Raw genomic sequence first — 21,833 nt, 5'->3', positions numbered from 1 at the left:
CTCGGTCCCGGTCCAGGAGGAGGTCCAAGGACCGGTTGCGGAGCCGCATACCCGCCGGTCCCTGGGACTGACGCGACTCCGGCAGAGGTCAGTGCCTTCCTCTCGGCTATGAGGGGCCTGGCTCCGCCGTCGATGCCTGCCGGCGCGCCTTCGGGCCCCGCGGGCTCGACTGGGCGACCTCGCGTGCTGGCGGCTCGGGCCAGGGCGCCGTCGACGACTTCGGTCCCGACGCCGCAGGTCCCCGAGCGATCCAGGCCTGGATCTCTGCCGGCGCCGGTCGACCTCACGACGCCTCCTCTACCGGTGCCGACAACGGTTCCGCCCCCGGCGCCGTCTCCGGACAACGCCGTTCCCCGGTTTAGCCCCTATCCGGGCCCGGCGCCGTTGCGGCGCCGCTTGATGCCGCACCCAACGCCGATGGATGAGCATTTCATCTACCTCCCGGCTGCGATCATTCCTCCTGTTTATCAGGAATCGGATGACGGAGCGACTGGGAGGGGTCTGAGGACCCTATGGCCATACAGGGCCAACTTTCACAGGACTGGGCAGACGAACTGAGGGATGCCAGTGGTCTGGATACTTCCCCGGGCGCTGGTTTCATCTCTCCTCCGACTGTGGCCTCGGAGGAAGGTGCAGCTTTTTCAGTGGTGCTGCGCAAGGCGGCCGCAGCCCTGGGGCTCGAGCTGCCTGCTGTGGCCGCGAGTACAAACGTCCTCACAGAGGTGCTTCAACCGCCGGCAAGCTCCACTGAGCCTCTGCTGCAGTTCAATGAGGCCCTCATAGACGTTCTGCAGGGCACTTGGTCCAAGCCCTCCACAGTTCCTCCTGTGAATCGGAACGTGGCCCGGCGCCACCGCCCTGCTCCGGGCGACCCCAGTTTCCTGTACCAACACCCCACCCCCGAGAGTCTGGTAGTCCAGGCCTCCACTTCCCAATCCTCCTTCCCGTCCGCCCCTCCGGATCGGGAATCCAAAAGGCTAGAACAGTTCGGAAAGAAGCTGTTCTCTTCCCTGAGTTTGGGCCTGCGGTCTTTGAACACCGCTTGCCTCTTGGACCGTTTCTCCCACACTCTGTGGGATACGGTGGAGGACGTGCTGCCCCTGTGTCCGGAGGAGGCCCGGACACGTCTCTCCCAGGCGCTTGCTGATGGGCGAGATGCAGCACGACATGCCATACGGTGTGGACTAGACACCACGGACTCGCTGGGTAGGGCGATTTCCACCACGGTGGTGCTCCGGCGCCACGCCTGGCTGGGGTCCACGTCTTTTTCGGGGGATGTCCAGAGTTCCCTCATGGATATGTCCTTTGATGGCACTCGCCTTTTTGGTGAGAAGGCGGATAGTGCGCTGGCTCGTTTTAAGGACTTCCGGGCTACGGCCAGGTCCTTGGGTCTCTCGGCCCCACGACCGCAAACTTCCGACTTTCGTGGCCAGGGAAGGGGCGCCTCCCCACGTCCGCCTAGCCACCGGCCGCAGACCCAACCTGCACGCGGACGTGGATTCCGCCGTGGTGGTACAGGAGGACAACCTGCCGGTCAGTCCACATCCACCCCGGCAGCATCCGCCTCAAAGCCCTCCTAGTCCGAGCTTTCAGGCCCATTCCACGCCAGTGGGCGGCAGTTCGCCATCACCTGCTCCACTGGCGATCCATCACTTCGGACAGGTGGGTGCTGCAAATCGTCCGAAGGGGCTACTCCCACCCCTTCGACCCCTCCAGCCATGCCACCGCAGTGCCACTGTATATCGGAGGATCACTTGAATCTTCTGCGGGAGGAAGTTACGGCCCTCTTGGGCAAAGAGGCCGTCGAGCGCGTTCCTGGACCAGAAGTAGGCCGTGGTTGCTATTCCCACTACTTTCTGGTTCCCAAGAAGGGCAAAGGGGGCCTACGCCCTAACTTGGACCTCAGGAGCGTCAACGCGTTCCTCCGGAAGGAACGGTTCAAGATGCTAACATTAGCTCAGGTTCTGGCTGCCCTCGACCCTGGAGACTGGATGGTAGCGTTGGACTTGCAGGACGCCTATTTTCACATCCCTGTCCTGCCAGCTCACCGGCGTTAACTGCGGTTCACGGTGGGTCAGGAGCTCTTTCAGTTCACCGTGCTCCCCTTCGGCCTCACCAGTGCCCCTCGGGTGTTCACGAAAGTGATGGCGGTGGTCGCAGCTCATCTGTGCAGATCGGGGGTTTCAGTCTTCCCATATCTCGACGACTGGCTGTTGAAGGCAGGCTCGCCCCAGCAAGTCGTCTCCCACCTCCAGACTACGGCCGACCTCCTGCATTTGCTGGGGTTCTCCATCGTGCCGAAGTCACACCTGAGTCCCTCCCAGAAGCTCCTCTTCATCGGAGCGGTTCTCGTTCAGCACAGTTCCGGGCTTATCCTCCGGAACGGCGGGTCCGGGATATTCAGGCTCTGATTCCCATTTCCGGCCTCTATCCTGGGTTTCGGTCAGGTTGGTGCTGCGGCTTCTGGGGCTGATGGCCTCCTGCATCCTGTTGGTGCATTACGCCAGGTGGCGAATGTGGGCTCTGCAGTGGGACCTGAAGTTTCAAAGGACCCAGCATCGAGGCAACCTGTCCGACCATGTCTTGATCTCGGAGGGCACTGCGAAACAGTTGGTGGTGCTCATGGACCGCGATTGGGTCAGGGGCAGATGCCTCTCCCTACCCCAACCGGAGCACGTAGTAGTGACGGACGCGTCCCTCCTGGGATGGGGGGGCCGAGATCAGAGGCCTCTGGTCTCTGGCGGAGTCTCAACACCATATCAACCTGTTGGAGCGGAGAGCGATCCGGCTTGTACCGAAAGCCTTCCTTCCCTCTGTCCGGGGAAGTGTAGTGCAGGTGTTCACGGACAACACCGCCGCCATGTGGTATTGCAACAAACAGGGCGGGGTGGGGTCGTGGACCCTTTGTCAGGAGGCTCTGCGCCTCTGGACATGGCTGGAACACCAGGGCATCATCCTGGTGGTTCAACATCTGGTGGGCTCTCTGAACGCCAGAGCGGACGAACTCAGCCGCCGGTGCATGATGGATCATGAATGGCGTCTGAACTCGGACGTGGCGCAAGGTCTCCCTCTGCAGTGGGGAGAGCCTTGGTTAGATCTATTCGCCACCGAAGAGAACGCACAATGTCAGCAGTTCTGCGCCTTGGAATTTCCAAGACGGCACTCGCTCGGAGACGCTTTTCGTCGCGAGTGGAGTTGCGGTCTGTTGTACGCCTTTCCGCCTATACCACTTCTGCCCAGAGTGCTGAAGAAGATCAGGCGCGACCGGGCCCAAGTCATCTTAGTGGCTCCGGATTGGGCACGAAGGTACTGGTATCCCGAGCTACTCAGTATGTCAATTGATCCTCCGGTACGACTGCCTCTTCACGAGGACCTTCTGTCGCAGCAGCAGGGGACGGTCCTCCACCCGAACCTGTCCAGTCTCCACCTCCATGTGTGGAGATTGAGCGGCGACAGTTGATGCCATTTGACTTGCCTCCTGAAGTCTGTGATATCATTCTGGCAGCCAGGCGTCCCTCCACAAAATAGGTATACGCCTGCAGGTGGAACAAATTTGTGGCATGGTGCACAGCAAAGGCTGTGGATCCCCTTTCCGCCCCTCTTTCTGAGGTTCTACTCTTTCTTCTTTCTTTAAGCCAGCAGGGCTCTGCTCTGGGCACCTTGAAAGGTTATCTTTCTGCAATCTCTGCTTTCTTAAGGCTTCCTGATCAGCCTTCTCTTTTCAAGTCCCCTGTTTCGCGCTTTCTTAAAGGCATTACTCACATGTTTCCTCCTGTCCCCTTCATAATGCCTCAGTGGGATTTGAATCTTGTCTTGACCTTTCTGATGTGCGCTCCCTTTGAGCCCCTTCACAATTGTCCACTTTGTCTTCTGACCCTGAAAACTGCTTTCCTGGTAGCCATCACCTCGGCTAAACGGGTGAGTGAGCTCCAGGCTCTGTCATCTAAGCCTCCCTTTCTTTCTGTTCATCCGGACAAGGTTGTCCTCCGGACTCGTCCTTCTCTTCTTCCGAAAGTGGTGACCCCCTTTCACATCGGGCAATCGGTCGCTTTTGCCCACCTTCTTTCCGCCTCCTTCCAAAGAGGAAGAGAGGCTCCACCGTCTGGACCCAAAACGTGCGCTGTCCTTTTATTTGGACCGCACCAGACAGTTCCGGGTGGACAACCAACTTTTTGTTGGATACGTAGGTGCTAAGAAGGGGAGAGCCGTACACAAACGGACCATCTCACGGTGGGTCGTCTTGTGTATAAAAGTTTGGTACTCCTTGGCGAAAAAGTACACTCCTGTTGGGCTGAGAGCCCATCCCACCCGGGCCACGGCGGCGACTACTGCCCTGGGACGGGGAGTTCCCTTGCAGGACATCTGTCAGACGGAGACGTGGGCCTCACTGCACACGGTCGCCAAGCACTATTGCCTGGACAGCCAAGTCCGGAGAGATGGCTTCTTTGGCTGTTCTGTTCTCCAGGACTTTCTGGTGTGATCTTGGTTCGCAGACCCTCCCCCGGGGTTGGTATTGCTGGGGTATCTATTCTAAGGTGATGAATCTAACTAACGTGTTTCTTTCAGATGAACAAGTTACTTGCCTTCGGTAACGATGTATCTGTAAGAAACATTGGTTAGATTCCTCACCGACCCACCCATCCTCCCTGCTCTGCGAACCGACATCTAGGGTTAAGGTCATCCTGTTCAGGGCCCTAGACTTTTTGGCACCAGTGTCGGTCTCTTGCATGGCTCTGCGTTCCTGGTGCGGAAAGCTATGTACAAGAACTGACGTCAGCGCGCGTGGGCGGTGTCTAAGTACTCCGTCATTCCGGCGCACGACACCAACGACGGACGGACCAACTGTGAAAACGTAATTACTTACCTGTTTTAGATAGATGTCCCAGTACTGAGCCTAGGAGCCCAGCACTGGATTACAAAAGTAATAAGAACATACTTTACCGGTAACTTGAACTTTCTCCCATAGGAAACCATTGACTGTTTTACTGTGAAATTTCTTCTAAGTGTCGATTTTGCAAACTTGCAAATATTCGTTAAAAATCGCCCGTATAACCTAAACGCATGCTATCAACTGCTTACAGGTGGTATACTAGTGCTGGATCTAGGATCCAACACTGAACCAGAAAAAGTAACCATAACCCTACTTATCTGCTAAGTTAATTTCCTTCCATAGGATAACATTGGTAATTTGATTAGAAAAAGTTTCTAATTGTTAACTTTTAAAATAGCAAAATATTGCTTAACAATCACAACAGTAACTAAATCGTATTTACTCACTTGTTTCCAAGAACTGTCTCAGGACTGAATCTAGGATCCAGTCCTGGAGTTAGAAAAGTAATCCTGGAAGTAATCAATTGCATTTAACTTAAAATTCCCATTGAGCTCAATGTATTATTGTGTTTGAAATTGTGTTGCCTATTGCAACAAACTGTGACTATTGCATTCAAAAGTCAATTGCCTATTGCAACGTATTTAACTAAAGTTTCTCATTCTTAAAAAGTATATTATGATACCTATTGTTGGTTCTAAAATAAAACAACCATATATTTTTATACAAACCATTGGCCTATAGTTCAGTTATTGAGTGTGTGAAACCATTTGCTGACTGAGTGTGTACAACAAATGATTTACACTGTCCTCTGATTCTGCCTTATTGCTTGACCAAGCTACTACTTTAGAGAGTAAGGTTATATCTAACTTTAGCCTCTGCCAAACCTCTGGGGACTGTGGACTCTGTACACACTATACCTATGTGGGAAAAGTATATACAGAGCCACTTTCCTACACATACAAGCTTTTATACCCCATGTGGTGATAGTCTCACTGCTGGACCATTGACGATTTCGGCAATGAGAATAGATTTTTCAAAGTGTTTGCCTCTTCCACGTCCCATCCATTTTTGCCACTCAGATAAAGCACTTCAGCACCATATAGAAATTGGGGTGGTACCATTGCTGAGTATGCTTTTAGGACCGGTCTATTTGACATTTCACCATAAGCACTATTGCCTTGGTGGCGATTACATCGGCCCAGAGGGTGAGTGAATTGCAGGCATTATTTGATAGAGACTACTAGCTGCAGATTCCTTCAAGTACAATTATCCCCAGGCGTGAGACTGGATCCGTAAACTTTTTGCCACAGCATCCCTGCGCGCTGGGGGTGGGGCGACATCATGCGACTCCGCCCAGGCGTCGTCCGCGTTCTTGACGTCAGCGAGGTCACAAGACCCGCCCCGGCGTGCCTACGTCAGTTTTTTCCTTTTCCGCGTGCGACGCGGATTCGTTCCTTGCTACGGGCCTGTTTAGGGCCCCCGTTTATTCCGTTCTTTTGGTGGAACAGTGTGCGAATGCCTTCGTGCTTTAAAACTTGCACGTTTTGTGGGCGTCTTATGTCGGCGACGGCCTCTCACCTCATTTCTATGTGGTGTTTGGGGGGAGGATCACGACACCACAGATTGTACGGCGTGCCAGCAGTTTAAGCCGAAGTCGCGGAGGGAGCGCCGGATGAAACTTCTCTCGGCGCGTCTCTCCAGGTCAACGTCCTCCCCTCGGTCTGCTTCGGTGGACGACTTCAGATCTGGCCGTGGTAGTCACCCTCGCCCTTCTCCGATGTCACTTGAGCGTCGCTCCCCGGTGGGTAAGTGTCGCAGTTCGTCTCCAGGGGCTGGTTTCCGGCCTACCGGGGGCGTGTACTCTCCGCGGGTTATGCGGCCCCGCGTGTCATCCTATCCACCGTTTCTCGGTGTTGGGGCGTCAAGAGTCCAAATGGAGACATACGCAGCGGCTTTGCCGGCCTCGCTGGCATCTCCTCCTCCTTCCCCTCCTGGTTTGTCGGCGGATCCCTTGCCCTGCGCAGGACCCTCCACGATGCCGCCGGTGGCTCCGGCGCCAACTGGTTCGGATCCAGGCTTGGAGGATGTGGTGCTGTTGGGGTGCGGCCCCTCTGGGGCACCTCCTTCAGGCCACGGTGTCTCTGCCTCACCTCACACTCCCGCGGGGGTCCCAGTTGTGATGGGGAGGCCGCCAGGTGTCGGGTCGCATCCCTGAGCCCCTCTCGGTCCTTTGGCAAGGTGGTGCTGTGTAAGGCCGAGGTGACGCCGCTACGGCGTGGGAAGCAGCTGGACCGTGCGGTGCCGCAGGTGTCGGCGGGCCCTCCTCGTCCCGCTCCGGGTCGAGGCTGAAGGAGCACCCCTCATCGTTCTCCAGACCCCTCTCGTCCCTCCCCACAGGCGGCTGTCTCGTCAGAGGGTGAGTCGGAGGTTGTATCGTCCCTTGCGAGCGATCTTCGCCTCCTTCTGGGCCGCGGCCGGCAGAGGGCTTCGTGCCACTCCCCGTGCCCATCCGGTTCCCCCACGCAGGTGACTGCCTCGCCGGGGGTTGGGTCGGCGTCATCCCGGTGCCACCCAGGGGCCGGTGCGGCTCCAGCTCTACTCCGGTCTCCGGTCTCTGGTGCGGGGCGACTTGGAGGTCCCTTGCCCCGTGACGCCGGATGGTGCCGGCGTCCTGCCTCAAGTAGCGGACTCTACGGATCCGCACAGGGGTTTTACCGAGGAGTCGTCTTTGGACGCTCCTTCCTCTCCGGAGGCAGGATGTATCTTGTTGTCGTCCTCCCCGGAGACTGGTTGCCGTGTGGTGTCCTTTTCACCTGTATCGAAGGGCGGCTCCCCACCTTTCCTGGGGCAGAGGGGTTCGTCAGAAGAGCGGCAGGTCTCTCATTCTTCGGCTCCTTCGAACTTTCATGCCTCGGGATGGCAGCCTTAGTTTTCAGCCGTTGCCCACGGAGGAGCTGCTTTCTCCACAGCGAGGCCCACGGAGGCGGGTGCGGCCTTCGCTCACGCGATGTCCACGGCTGTGGGCATCTTCCGCATGACCCGGTGCCTGACTTTCCGGCAGACCATCTCTTGGAGGTCCTCCACCAGGGCTCTGGTGGGAGGGAAATCTTACTTCCCTTTGAAGGTTCGCTCCTTTCTTCCTTGACGGGGGCTTGGAGTCGTCGTGACTCGGGGGACCCGTTGCCTCATCGTCTTTTGCACCGGCACCGCATGACCCGGTGTGTCTTTCCCTTCACCCCTCAGCAGCTAGCTCCCTTTTGTGGACTGCTTTTCCCTCCCTGTTGGCTCCGCCGTCCTGAGAGGCCCACTGGCTGGACTCTTGGGGACGCAACATGTTTGCCTCAATCACCGCGGCCCTGCGGGCCCTTAACACCTTGTGTGTGCCAGCTAGGGCCTCCTCCTGTTTGTGGGACTCGACTGAGTCTCTGTGATCTGCAGCATCCCAGGAGTCTGGTCAGGTGGACTTGTGGCATCTATGCTTTGTATGGACGGGAGCTTGCAGCGTTTATTCTCTGCTGCGCTCTGGACGTCTGAGGTGCTGGGCCAGGCCATGGCTTCCTCAGCTTCTCTCCATCGCCATGCTTGGCTTCGGGATGGCGTCTTCCCCGAAAATATTCGGGAGAGGCTTATTGATCTCCCATTTGATGGCAGCCTGTTGTTCCATGCCCCAGCCGACTCAGCCATCCATAGACTCTTGGCGGGGCTCTGTCGTCCTCTGCCTTGTCCTCCTCTGCCTTGTCATTCTCCTCCTCCGCCTTGTCCTTGTCCTCCTCCGGCTTGTCCCACTCCGTCCCCTCCTCAGTGACTTCTGAGTTGTGTGGCTTTTGGGCCTTCTTAGGCCGGTTGTTCTTTGGGGTGTTTCTAGCTGTTACATGCTTCCTTGGGACTTTGGCATTGTTGGCTGCTGGACGGCCCATGTGTTGGTTGTGTGTGGCAGGAGTTATTGTGCAGGCTTGGCCCTGAGATTGGGCCTTCTGCTTTGCTTGGGCTGCTTGTCAAGCCTTCAGTGGGGGTGTTTCTTTCCCCGTGGCTCTTTGGGTGAATTTCCGCAGCAGAGGAAAAAACAAAGAGGGTTCCCATGTCTTGGGACTTCACGTACCCCGTGTGGGGTAATGGTAGCTGTCATATAGCTTGCGCTCTGCTAGTGGGTTTGGGTTGCCTTCGGGTCCTGTTCTCCTTGGCGTTTAGGTAGGTTGCTTTTGCTTCCTGAGGTCGTTTGCGCGGCCACTCGTGGTGGTGTGGCTGGGCCTCTCCACCCTGCTCCCGTTCCGAGGTCTGGGATGATCCTGTGTTCTCCCTTGCCGGGCGTCGCCTACTTGGCCTTCCTGGGACCTCAGGCTGTTCTTCTTGCTTCTGGCTTTGACTGCCGGCGCTGTTCTGGCTAGCCGGCTACTCTCCATCTGGAGTGGGTTTGCTTTCTTTCCCTCGTTTCCTTGGGTCCTCTAGGCTGCTTCTTCTTCGTCTTCCGCTCCCTGTCCTGGCATGGGCGGAAGCTATGTTGCCTTGTGGAGGAGTGGGGGTGCTTCGGCCTCTCCGTCCTTGCCCTTGGTTTCGCTGCTGAGAGTGTTCGAGCCTCTTCGGCCTTCTTCCCTCGTATGTCCCCTTGGGGTCGGTAGGGTTTTGCTTGTGAGGGTTCCCTTGGCCTGGCAGGGGCGAGGTTCTACCTTGTCCACAGATTTGGTCCCCAGTAGGGCCTTTGTTCTGCATTGGCTGGTGGGGGTCCTTTCGCAGACCCTCCTTCCCAGGGGTTATGGCTAGGGTATCTATTCTACCTGAAGGAATCTGCGGCTTGTAGTCTCTATCAGATGTACGAGTTACTTACCTTCGGTAACGATGTCTCTGGTAGAGACGATTCTAGCCGCAGATTCCTTCACGGCCCGCCCTTCCTCGCCTATTCTGCGAGGACTTTTGGGTTGGTCTTCGGTACTCGCCTCCTGGTGGGGGGCTGTATCTCCTGTGAGTTCCTTGCTTGTTATTGATGGGTGGCTCCGTCTGGGGGCAGTTTGTTCCTCCCTGGTTATTTGGAGGATGGGGTTCCGGTGCTCTGGTGCCCTGCTGCTCTGGCTATGTAAATGTAAATGTGTAAATGTGAATGTAGTTGAGCTTATATAGCGCACAGCTACCCGCTGTGGGTTTCCCGGCGCTTGCTTAGGGAACCCGTCCTGGTATTCCCCTGTGAGATAGCAGGGTATCCACAAGGTGAAAGTCAGGCATCCCGTCGCGAGGGGCCGTTGTGGAGATTAAGCAAGCTATTGCCCAGAGTCGCAGAGTGTGAACCCGTGAGTCGAGGAGGCACCGGGGCGAGAATTATCGAGTCCGTGGAATTTTTAGCCCAAGACCCGCCGAGGCGGGGAATTGAACCCTGGGCCAGGACCGATCTCAGCTTCCGGGTCTGCCGCCTCTAACCCCTGAGCCACACTTCTCCACAAAGTTTGATAGGGATTGCTTTCTATCCTGCCCTCCCTTCCTTCCATTGCTATCCTCTGATAAGGGGCCTCGGGCCATGTCTTGACTTGTCCCTTGTGAGTGTCGTGGAGGTTTGTTGTCTCAGTCTGTTTTGGGACTGGTCCCATTCCTTGCTCAGGATGGGAGGGGTGGGTTTACTGCTTGTGCCATGACTTTTATGCATGTTCGTGCCTCCCGGGCAGAGGGCTGGGAGGCTGTCTATGTGCTGGCAGGGTGACTGCGCAGGTTTCTGCTTGTTCTTTCTTCTTTCGCTGCCCTTGGGTTCTGCGGTGTTGGCACTCCTCTGGTGGTGGTGTTAGTCGCCGTTTCTTTCCATTGTATCTTTTCTTCGCACACTGTTCCCATGCTTCCACAGTTTATCTGGTGGTTACGCGTTGTGGTGCGGAAAAGTTCTATGAAGAAAACTGACGTAGGCACGCTGGGGTGGGTCTTATGTGTCCTCGCTGACGTCAAGTGCGTGATGTCGCCCCGCCCCCGGCATGCAGGGATGCTGTGGCAAAAAGTTTCCGGATCCAGTCTCACGCCTGGGGATAATTCTACGTGAAGGAATCTGCAGCTAGAATCGTCTCTACCAGATACATTGTTACCGAAGGTAAGTAACTTGTACATTAATTTCTTCGCCGATTCCAATACCCTCAGCTTTAGTGCATCGAGATGAGTATGCCATTGGAGGCTTCTCTCGAACCACATCCCCAGGTACCCATATTCTGCTACCTTTTCCAACTTCTCAGTGCCCAGAAACCAAGTGAACTCTATTTTCCTTCGACCAAAACAAAAGATCTTTGTCTTATCCATATTTAGAACAAGATTTTTCACTTGACAGTATTCATTGAACCTGTTTCACTTTCTTTGTAAGCCAATCTTTGTCATGTCTATAATTACAAGGTCATCCGCATAAAGTAGACATGGGATATGTTTACCGTCTTGCTTCGGGCTTGCCCCACTTACATTGCCTAGGGTTGAAGGCAAGTATGCAATAAACGAGGAAAAAAGCATGGGGGCCAATACTCACCCCTGCCTCAGACCGTTGCTGTGACAAAGTGCCATCTTTCTTGCATGGTATGCCCCCACTTTTTGCTGAATTACTGAATGTACTTTGACTGAGTGTGCCCTGGGCTCCTGCCAATCAGGTGCCCAGGGCCTAAGTTCCTTCCCTAAACACACACAACCCAAATTGGCAAACCCTGGCCACATGTCAGCCCCTGGTAAATGGTACCCTAGGTACCCAGGGCCTTGTGACCAGGGAAGGCCTCTAAGGGCAGCAGCACTCATTGTGCCACCCTTAGAGGCCCTGTACCCTTACACACACACCCACTGCCCTTGCAGGCTGGGTGTCTGGGTGCAAGACAAAACAAAGAGTCGACATGGCACACATCCCTGTGTGCCATGCCCATCACCTACACTGCCATGGCATATATCAGCCACCCCTCTAGCTGGGTGCCCTATGCCAATGGTGTGGGCACAAGAGCAGGAGCCCTGTGCCCCTACAGTACCCTGGTCCATTCCTGCTCACTGTAAGTGCAGTGCTGCCATTTAAGAGTACATGGTGCTGAGAGCTCGTCAAACACGAACTCCACAGCACCATAATGGCAACACTGAAGACTGAGAAGTTTGGTATCAAACTTCTCAGCACATTAAACCCACACTGATGCCAGTGTGGGATTTAATGTACCAAGTACCCCAGAGGGCATCTTAAAGATGCCCCCTTAAACCTAACCTACAATCCACGTCTGTTCTGAGGCTGCCTAACCTGCCACACAGCAGACATGTTGCTGGACCCCTGGGTAAGAGAGCCCCTGCTCTCCTGGGCCTGCAGCAATGCACATCCTGGGCGAGGTGCTAAATCTCCTCCCCCAGGATGGGCAGGGGGGAGCTTCAAAGGCATGCCGCCTCTGTGAGCTTCCCCAGGCCACTGCAACCCCCCACTCTGGCGGGAAGCTTGGCCGGAAACCCCAAATAGGGACAGGGGATGTGCCAGCCTGCCAACCCCACCCCTCAGGTGGGGGAGGCGAGGTGAAGCACATCTCCGGGCTCTTGCCATCTTGAAGATGGGAAGCCGTACCCTATCGGGACTAGGCTACTGCCCCTCCCACAGGAGAGAGGCAGGATAGGGGGTGTATCCACCCTAGGACAGTGACCCATTGGTGCCTGCCCTTCACCTACCTGTAACGCCCCTAAATCTAGTATTTAGGGGCACCCTGAACCTTCCTTCCCCAGATTCCAGATTCAAAACTACAAAGAAGAGCAAAAAGAAAGAAGACCTGTCCTGCAGCTGCTAAAAAGAGACACCAACTGCTTTGGCCCCAGCCCTACCGGCCTGTCGACCCTCGAACCTGGACACACATGAACCTAAGTAGCAATTTGTCAGAATTTACATGCACATCCACATTAATGTTTTTCTCAGTTTTGGCTTCACGATAATTATCAATATGTTTTTTTACTTTCCTTCCTTTCTCCCCTTTCCTATTCAGCCTATAGTGCTCTCAAACCTAACCTCCTCCTCTGCTTGTAGAAGGAAAAACATAGACCCGTAGAGAAGCCAAAAGAATATTCCACTAAGGTCACACACTAATTACACATCAGTTGAGGCACATTATAGGTATTAGTCCTACAAGAATTTCATATATCAAAAAAGTCAAAGAGAATTTTAAAGTCCACAAACAAATCAAAGAATTTCGTTAGTTATCATTTGTTTATTATTCTTTTCTTGAATTGTCCAAATTTCATTATAACACATAACAGCCGACACGTGTTTCGTCCATCCGGACTTTTTCAAGGCTCATTGGAAAGTAGAGTCTCTCTCCATATAAATAGAATCAGAAATATACGACCACTCCTTGTTCGCATTGGTCAGTCCTGGCATTGAAAGGTCAGTGTTCCATGTGATAATTTTCTTTCTAATGCCTCGAACACTCCCCACGCTCGTGATCAAATTTTCACGGCCAGGCAAACGTCGTAACGCTAAGGTACTGATACACCAGAACGTATGGGTCCCTTTCCTATGTCTTATGAAGGACCCCTGTCACCATCAGTGATGTAGGAACCCACTCGTATTCTTATAATCGTCCCATCATAGTCCTTGTCGAACGTTTCCCCCAAAAAGAGTTGCCTTCCAAGCAAAAATTTCCCGAGCAGGTCGTGATAAACCTGTCGACGGCACCCGTAACCTCGTCTTAACTTCCGTAGGAGAATCGACCCTCGAACCTGCTCCTGCTCCAACCCGGCATCTCTTGTGGCCAGCAACCTCACAAACCCCGGAGGACCTTGCTACCTTTTGGCTCTAAGCCCCTGGGACTCCCATGAGTAGAGGCTCTACTCAAAACCTACCTCTAATCCCTGGCAGCAGCCCGGCACCGCGAACCCAGCACACTCTGCACCAGCCAAGCCTGGCCAGTGCCGGAGTGGACAAAGACCACGAGGACGACCCCACGGCGACTGTGACCCCGAGTCCGGCACCCAAGGACCTCCCTCAACACTCCTGAAGGAGCCTGCAGCCTCAGAACAAGGTGCACCCCCAACCGCGATCAACAGAGGGTAAGACTCCCGACACCAAAGGGCACCCTTGCACGCGGCGCCCCGCGGCCCCCCTGTACGCGGTGCCCCGCGGCCCCCTGTGCCCAATCCCGGGGTACCTACCTATCCTCCAACTACCCAACTTACCTCTCAAAGTGGTGGTGGCACCTGAAGAATCCACGTCCCCGAGCTTGCAGTCTTTTTCTAAACTGGAGATTTCCCATTGAAAACAATTGAGCGCCCAAAGGCTCAAAAGCACCCTGCACCAAGCCGCCCTGGCAGTGAAAACTCTACACCAACCTACTTCCCCACTTGCCCAGCTCCCACAGCCGCGTGGCTTGCCAGTCAGCAGCCACCAACCAAGGCCCCCCTATCCCTCATAGGATAATATTGGGCCTAACTCTCTCTGCACCCGGCCGCCCTAGAGTCGCTGAGGGTGAACCAACTGTACCTACCTGACCCTGGGGGACCCCTGAGTCTATGCCCAGAACCTCAACTCTTCCAGTCGATTACTTACCTTTAAACCGATAACTCTATTTTCTTCATAGGGTAACATTCACTGGCTTTTTCCTGAAATTTCTTGTAAGTGTGGACTTTTCAAATCTTAAAATATTCACCAAAAATCAGCCGAGTAACGAAAACGAAAATACTCACCTGCTCTTAGGTGAGCTCCCAGTGCTGGATCTTGGTTCCCAGCACTGACTCTGAAAAATACTTACAACTGTACTTACCCTTAACCCAATTTTCTTCCATAGGAAATCATTGACTGTTTTTCTGTAAAATTTCTTGTCAATTTCTGCAATCTTTAAATATTCTTCAAAAATCGTATAATATCTGAAAACGTAATTACTTACCTGTTTTGGATAAAGGTCCCAGTACTGAGTCTAAGCACCCACTACTGGATTACAAAAGTAACGACAACATACTGTACCTGCAACTTGAATTTTCTTCCATAGGGAATCATTGACTGTTTTCTTTGAAATATTTTCGAAGTGTCAACTTTTAAAATAGCTAAATATTGTTTAAAAATCATTACAGTAATTAAGTCGACTCATCACTTGATTCTAAGTACTGATCCAGGACTGAATCTACGATCCAGTCCTGGAATTCCAAAAGTAATCCTAAAAGTAATCTGTTGCAAATAACTTGAAATTTCCATTGAGCTCAATGCATTGTTGTTTAAAATAGAGTTGCCTATTGCTACCACTTATAAATGTTTACAAAAGTCAATTGCATATTGCAAAAGTATTTATATAAAGCATCTCATTCTGAGAAAGTATATTTTAAATCCAAGTGTTGGTTCTAAAATAAAACAAGCATATATTTTTTATATATAAACCATTGGCCTAGAGTTCAGTTATTGAGTGTGTGAGACCATTTGCTGACAGTGTGTACAACAAATGCTTTACACTGTCCTCTGATACTGCCTTACTGCTCGACTAAGCTACCACTTTAGAGAGTAAGGTTATATCCAACTTTAGCCTCTGTCAAGCCCTTGGGGACTGTGGACTCTGTACACCCTGTACCTATTAAGGAACAGTATATACAGAGCCACTTTCTCACAGGGAGTGATAAGTAGCTGCCACTGTTAATAAGAAACTATTGTTTAAAGCGGTGAGAAAAAAAGGTTTTGTTAGTGTGTTCTTCATAGTTGAAAAAGTCAGATTTACCTATCAGAAATATTTCAGAACCTGAAAATAGATTTGTTTTTTACGTTATTTTTTTTGTATACTTCCCCATCTAATATAGGTCTTGCCAGTTTTTGTGGTGCGGTTTTCCGGAAATATCCCATCGAGCTTGTTGGCCTTCTTCAATACGTAGCAAACCAGCTGAAAGCAGGGAAAAGGTGAGAAGATAAATATTGTTACCAAATAATCTAGTAATGGCTGCTTTCACAAGTGAAGAATTCCTTTGAATCATGTTGTCAAATATTACCACATAATTATTAATTTGTTCAGTATTTCTAAGTGATTGAGCCACGCCACAGTATTAAATAGAGGAAAGACACACATTGATCTTTTAATCTCCAGTCATCTGTGTAGTAAGCTGGCTCTGTATATACTATACCATAGTAAAGTACAGTGTGCTCAGAGTCCAAGGAATCCCTACTTACAGAGGCTTAAATAGAGAATAATAAAAGCGCTATTTGTGGTAGTGTGGTAGAGCAGTCAGGCTTATAGGAGGGTAGTGTTAAGCATTTATTGTACGTACTTGGGCAAGAAATGATTGCACACATTCATAGACTGAATCCAGACCAATTGTTACTAGAGCCAAGAAATAATCAGTTGCAGGTAACAGTTTTCAAAGCAGTAATACTTTAAAAAATGCAGTCTGTTTTACAAGGCAGAAGGTTTTATGCAATAGAGGAAATACAATGCAATACTATGGGAGGAAAACAGTGTTGTACATTAGCAGATAAGTACTCTATTTAAAATCCCAGCCTTTGGGGGTTTTGACCAACACTGGGCAAGGTTCAGTTACAGTTTGGCACTGGGCCGGCTGGATGCAGAGGTCACTGGGCCCAAGGTAAATCAGTGGAGGCTGGGGGTAACTTAAAGAGGGACGGTTTGCAGGTAAGTACCCACGATTTCAGGGCTTAGGTCCCCGGGGTTAAGATCAGCACAGGAGGGGCCACAAAGCAGGATCAAAGCTACACCAACCGCGGCACAGTGGCGGCTGGGTTCAGGGTGCAAAATCAGCGTTGGGTGCCCAATGTGTTTCAGTGGTGGTTATCAGTCTCACAGAGAGGCTGCAGGCTTGGACGAGGAGGCTGGTTGAAGGTTGGTTGAGCTCCCCAAGGCTGGAGTGTGGAGGATACAGGAGTACCTTTGATGTCGGTTCTTCTGGGTTGGAGCCTGTCGCGGTAAGGGGGGTACCCTTCATGTAGAGGCTGCAGGCAGCTTCGTGGGGTCTAGGAGAGGCCAGCCACAGAAGGAGCCGAGGCCAGGATCGCTGGAGAGACTTCACAGGACAGGTGAGCCACTCGAACTGAAGCAATGGGTGTCGTGTACACAGTGGGTCGAGATCTGCTTAGATCCAGAGTCTCTAAAGTTGGAGTCTTTTGTACAGGGCCGCTGTTCTCATGAGATCTGGTCTTTATTGAAGAGTGGCAGTTTTCCTGAGGTTCTTGGAAGTCCCTGGCCATGGGACAGGCGTAGTAGTCTTCGCAGGCTTGAGATGCAAGGAGACGGGCCGCTAGGGCTGGGACCAAGGCAGTAGGTGTCTTCTTGGTTTGCTGCACGGCGTCCTCTTCATCTGTCTTCTTTTTAGTTTGCAGGAATCTGGGGATCAAGGTTAAAGAATGCCCCTGGATACCTGATTTAGGGGTATTACAGGTACTGGCAGATGGTAGCCAATGGGATACATGCCTTTAGGGTAATTACACGATTAGAATGTCCCCTCCCTTTGGGGAGGGGGCATCCCCGTTTCCTGATTGGGTCGAATCCTTCCATTCAAGATGTAGGATTTGCTAAGGCCACTTCGGTCCAGGGCACCTTAGGGGTGGTCCTAGCAGAGAGGGGACACCTCTCCTGACTACTAATTTTCCCACCGATCTTGCTGCAAAAAAGGGGGGCCTGATCATGGTTGCGGGCATCTCCACTATCTGGAGAGGCCCTGGCTGGCATATCAAAGGGCAAGAAGCCTTTGAGACTCACCACCCTGAATGCTGTCCCTGCTTGGGGGTAGGTGTAAATACCTCCATACCAAGCAGCCTTTGTTCCAGACCTACGAGAGCACAAGGGCTCCCACCTCAGGGGGTCAGAAATGTCTGTGTGTGGCAGGCTTGTGCAAACCAATCAGCAGGACAGGAGGGAGTTGGTAATTTTTCAGGGGGCATCTCTAAGATACTCTTCTGAGTGCATTTTGTAATAAATCCAACACTGGCATCAGTGTGGGTGTATTATGCTGAGGAGTTCGATACAAAACTCCTTCACATTCAGTAAAACCATCATGCAGCTGGGAAGTTCGTAATGACAAACTCCCAGCCCATGTACTCGATATGGCTCCACTACACTTCACAATGTCCGCAAATGGCACAGACACTGTAGGGGGACATTGCTCATCTAGCTGTGCCCTCAACTGTGGTATAACACATCCTGCCTTTGAGCTGTGTGGCCTACTAGAGGAGCGACTTACCTATGCCACAAACAGTAGTTGTTGAGCACGTCACACAGGGGTGTGTGCCACGTCGACTCTAAAGTTTTTCTGCACCAAAACACAGTCTGCAATGGCAGTGTGTATGTCTCTGGTGAGGGGGCTCTTTTTTAGGGTGGCACAATATATGCCGCAGCCTGCTCTCAGAGGCCCTCTCTGGTTACAAGGCCCTTTGTACCACTGGTACCTTTCACACAGCACTTGCATGTGAGCCAGAGGTGTGCCAATTGTGAATACAAAGGTATAGCTTTGGGAAAGAACACAGGCTTGGGAACCTGTTTGACGGGAACCCAGTGCACACTCGGTCAAAGTGCATCAGATATCAGGCAAAAAAGTGGGGGGCTGAACTGTAGGAAAGTGCCCTTTCTGCAGGGTTGCCAACCTAATTTTTTGGCCAGATGCCTGATGCACTTTGACTGAGTGTGCCCTGGGTCCCTGCCAATCAGGTTCCCTTGTAAGGGGTACCTATGGTACCAAGAGCATGGTAGCCAGGGAAAGGCCTCTGAGGGCTGCAGCCTGTATTATGCCACCCTCTGAGACCTCTTACCACAAACATGCACCAGTGCCATTTCAGCCTGTGTGTTGTAGTGCAGCTAAAAGTGAACATGGCACACATCCCTGTGTGCTATGCCTGCCCATCACTGCATGAGACCTAGGTAAGTCAGCCTTAAGTCAGGGTTGTAGGAGGCTGGCTCTGTGTATACTATACCAAAGTAAGGTACAGTGTGCACAGTCCAGTGGAGCCCCAAAGGTAGTCGGAGGTAAAAGTAGATAATCTCTATTTGTGGTAGTGTGGGAGAGCAGTAAGGTTATATCAGAGGTTAATGTTAAGCATTTATTGTATACACTCGGGCAAGAAATTATGACCCACTCAGACTGAACTCAGGCCAATTTGTTTGTACAAAAATATTTAGTTTTTTTTATTTCTAGAACCAAGCCAGGCCTGCTGCAGGTAAGTGAAATAATACTTTGCAGGTTTATTGCAGTTGAAATACAATTGAAATGCAGTTGGATGTAATTGGTTTGTTTGCAGGCAAGTCAACAATCAGAATTACTTTTTAGTTACTTTTGAGATTACTTTGTACGTTACTTTTTAAGTTACCTTTTCTATTCAGTGTGATATGCCTAGCTATCACACTTGGACAATTCCTAGAGAAAAGGTAAGTAATTCAGTTTCTCATACATTTGCAATTTTTCAAGGTTTCATACAAACCATCTCCACACAGACGATTTTTCACAGAAAAACTGTCAATGCAGTCCTATGTGAGAAAACCGTGTTATTGGATTAATGGGAAGTACTTAGGTTTTGGAGTTGGTATTCGGGGGTTAGAACCAGGGTTCCCCCATTGTCAAAGATGCACTCTCAAAGCACCCTCAGCGGCGCTAGGGCGGCCAGGTTGCAGTGTGCTGAAGGCCCATGTTATCCAATGGGGGATAGGGGCCTCCAGTTGGTGGCTAATCAACGAGTAGGCCACTAAGTTGTGGAGGCAAAACTCCTGGTGTTAGGCTCAGGGCAAAGGGGGATCCGATTTAGCACACAAGGTGCACCCACAGCAGCACAGGGATAGCTGGGTACAGGGTGATGTTTTGGCATCAGGTGCCCTGTTGATTTCAATGAGGATTCTCCGGTTGCAACAAGCACTGCACGCTCGGGCCAAAGATCTTCTGGAGTCGACCACCGGTTGGAGAGGTAAGTTTGGTTACTGAGTCACTGTTGGTTGGGCCACCCAAGGCCGTGGGAAGTCAGGTGCAAGGATGTCTTTTGGTGTCAGGTTTTTCTTACCGGCTCCGATCACAGTCGAGGGGATCCTCCAGAATGGGGCTGCAGGCGTCAGTTGCAGACTTGAGGCAGGTCAAGGATCACCAGATCCCAGGTCAGGATCGCCGGGGAGACAGCTTCGTGGTGTTGAGCCACTCGAACTCGGGCCGTGGGCGACTGGTGCAGAGTGGTTCTGTCTCACGGATTTGGCTGGATACAGAATCTGTTGTTGAGCAAATCCAGTGCTCACAGGGAGACAAAGTCTGTTATGGGAAGGCAGGGTAGGTCCTCAGGGTTCTTGGGGGCTGCTGGCTGCAGGACACACCGGGATTTCGCTGGAGCAGGTTTGAGGTTGGAACAGGCTGGTAAGGCTGGGGCCAAGTCAGTTGGTGTCCTCGTCTTTCAGCACAGCTTCTTTGGTCCTTTTTCTCTCTTTCTGTGTTGCCCTTAAATACCAGGTAGGTACTGGTTGGGATCAATGTGTCCCTTCCTGGGGGTGGGTATACCCCTTATTATTCCACACTCCAGTGGAAGTGGGGCATAAGCCTCACTGGTTGGCTGGGTCCCCCCCATTTGCAAGTTGTGCTTCACCTCGTCCCCCTACTTGAGGGGTGGGGTTGGCAAAGTTGGGCACACATCTCTTCCTAACATGGTTTTCCAGCTGATTCTCCTGCCCGAAGTGGCGTTCAGAACCGGTGGGTGCCAGTTGCTGGGAGCAGCAAATGGCTGGGGTAGCTCACAAAGGCGGCAAGCCTTAAAAGCTTCTCCTTTGTGGACCCTGCCCATCCTGGGTGAGGAGGCTTGGCACCTCGTCCCAGAATGTGCTTAGTTTCAGGACCCAGAGATCGTCAGGCTCTTGACCCAGGGGTCCAGAAACGTGTCTGGTGGTGGCAGCTGGCGAGCAGCCACTCAGCCAGGACACTAGTTAGGTCGTTTTTCAGGGGGAATCTGTAAGGTGCCCACTGAGTGCATTTTTCATTAAATCCCACACTGGCTTTAGTGTGGGTTTATTGTGCTGAGAAGTTTGATACTAAACTTCCCAGCTTTCAGTAAAGCCATTATGGTGCTGTGGAGTTCGTAATTACAACCTCCCAGTACCACATACTCTTAATGGCATTGCTGCACTTATGTCTAAGAATTGGCTTTGACACTGTAGGGGTACAGGGCTCATGCACCTGTACCCTCACCACTGCTATAGTGCATTTAGCTAGAGGGGTGGCCTACCTATGCCCGGGCAGTGGGTTGTAGTCATGGCACACAGATGTGTGTGCCATATTGATTATTCATTTTGTTCTGCACCAAAACATGCTGTGTGTGTGTGTGTGGGTGTGTATGTGTGTATGTGTATATATATATATATATATATATATATATATATATATATATATATATATATATATATATATATATATATATATATATATATAGGTACAGGGCCTCTAAGGGTGGCACAATAAGTGCTGCAACCCTTAGAGGCCTTCCCTGGTCACCGTGCACTGGGTACCTTTTACAAGTGACTTTCATGTGGCCAGAGAGTTGCCAATTGGGTTTTGCAACAGTACAGTTTAAGGAAAGAACATAGGCCCTGGGTACCTAGTTGGCAGGAACCCAGGGCACACTCAAAGTACATCAGCATTAGGCAAAAAATGGGGGGCAACCATGCAAAAAGGGGCACTTTCCTACAGATATCATCAACCTGGGATAAAGCGTCTGTCGATTTCATGCTAAATCGACATAATTCGAGCCGCAAAAACGCCCGGGCTATTCTTACTCCCCATAGAGAGTTGGGCATAGAACATTAGAAAACCGAGGGCGCTATATGCGGACCTGCCACTACTCTGTGGCTAAAAAAGCATTGTAAATATCAGTCTGTCTTATATTTTTTACGGACTATATTATTAATCAGTGCTGTACTATAGGTATTTTGCACCACAAAAGTGCGTGTGCGACGATTCAAATGTCTATAATCCAAGACTATACAATGGGACTTATCATGGTTTAGAACCGGAAAAAAAGGATTATTCATTTAAGAAACGCAGGTTTCAATCACTCCCTAGTGCTTCAGTTAGGAAAGAATTTCTTTGATGGGTGCTTTAGCCTCCTGTTTGA

At 51.8% G+C, this 21,833-nt stretch overlaps 1 protein-coding gene across 2 annotated transcripts in view; it reads left to right on the top strand.

Moving 5' to 3' along the window:
- THOC2 (THO complex subunit 2) overlaps window positions 1-21,833 on the top strand; it is a 1,568,999-nt gene that overhangs the window by 679,381 nt on the left and 867,785 nt on the right. For both annotated transcript variants that reach the window (XM_085608126.1, XM_085608125.1), the window contains exon 19: window positions 15,560-15,656. In XM_085608126.1, coding sequence (XP_085464252.1) covers window positions 15,560-15,656 — 97 coding nt within the window. The remainder of the gene's footprint in view (window positions 1-15,559; window positions 15,657-21,833) is intronic.

The sequence above is a fragment of the Triturus cristatus genome, chromosome 5_2 (assembly GCF_964204655.1).
Source record: "Triturus cristatus chromosome 5_2, aTriCri1.1, whole genome shotgun sequence".
NCBI lineage: Eukaryota > Metazoa > Chordata > Amphibia > Caudata > Salamandridae > Triturus > Triturus cristatus.
The sequence above is the reverse complement of the archived record's forward strand: the minus strand, read 5'-3'. Positions and strand labels throughout refer to the sequence as shown.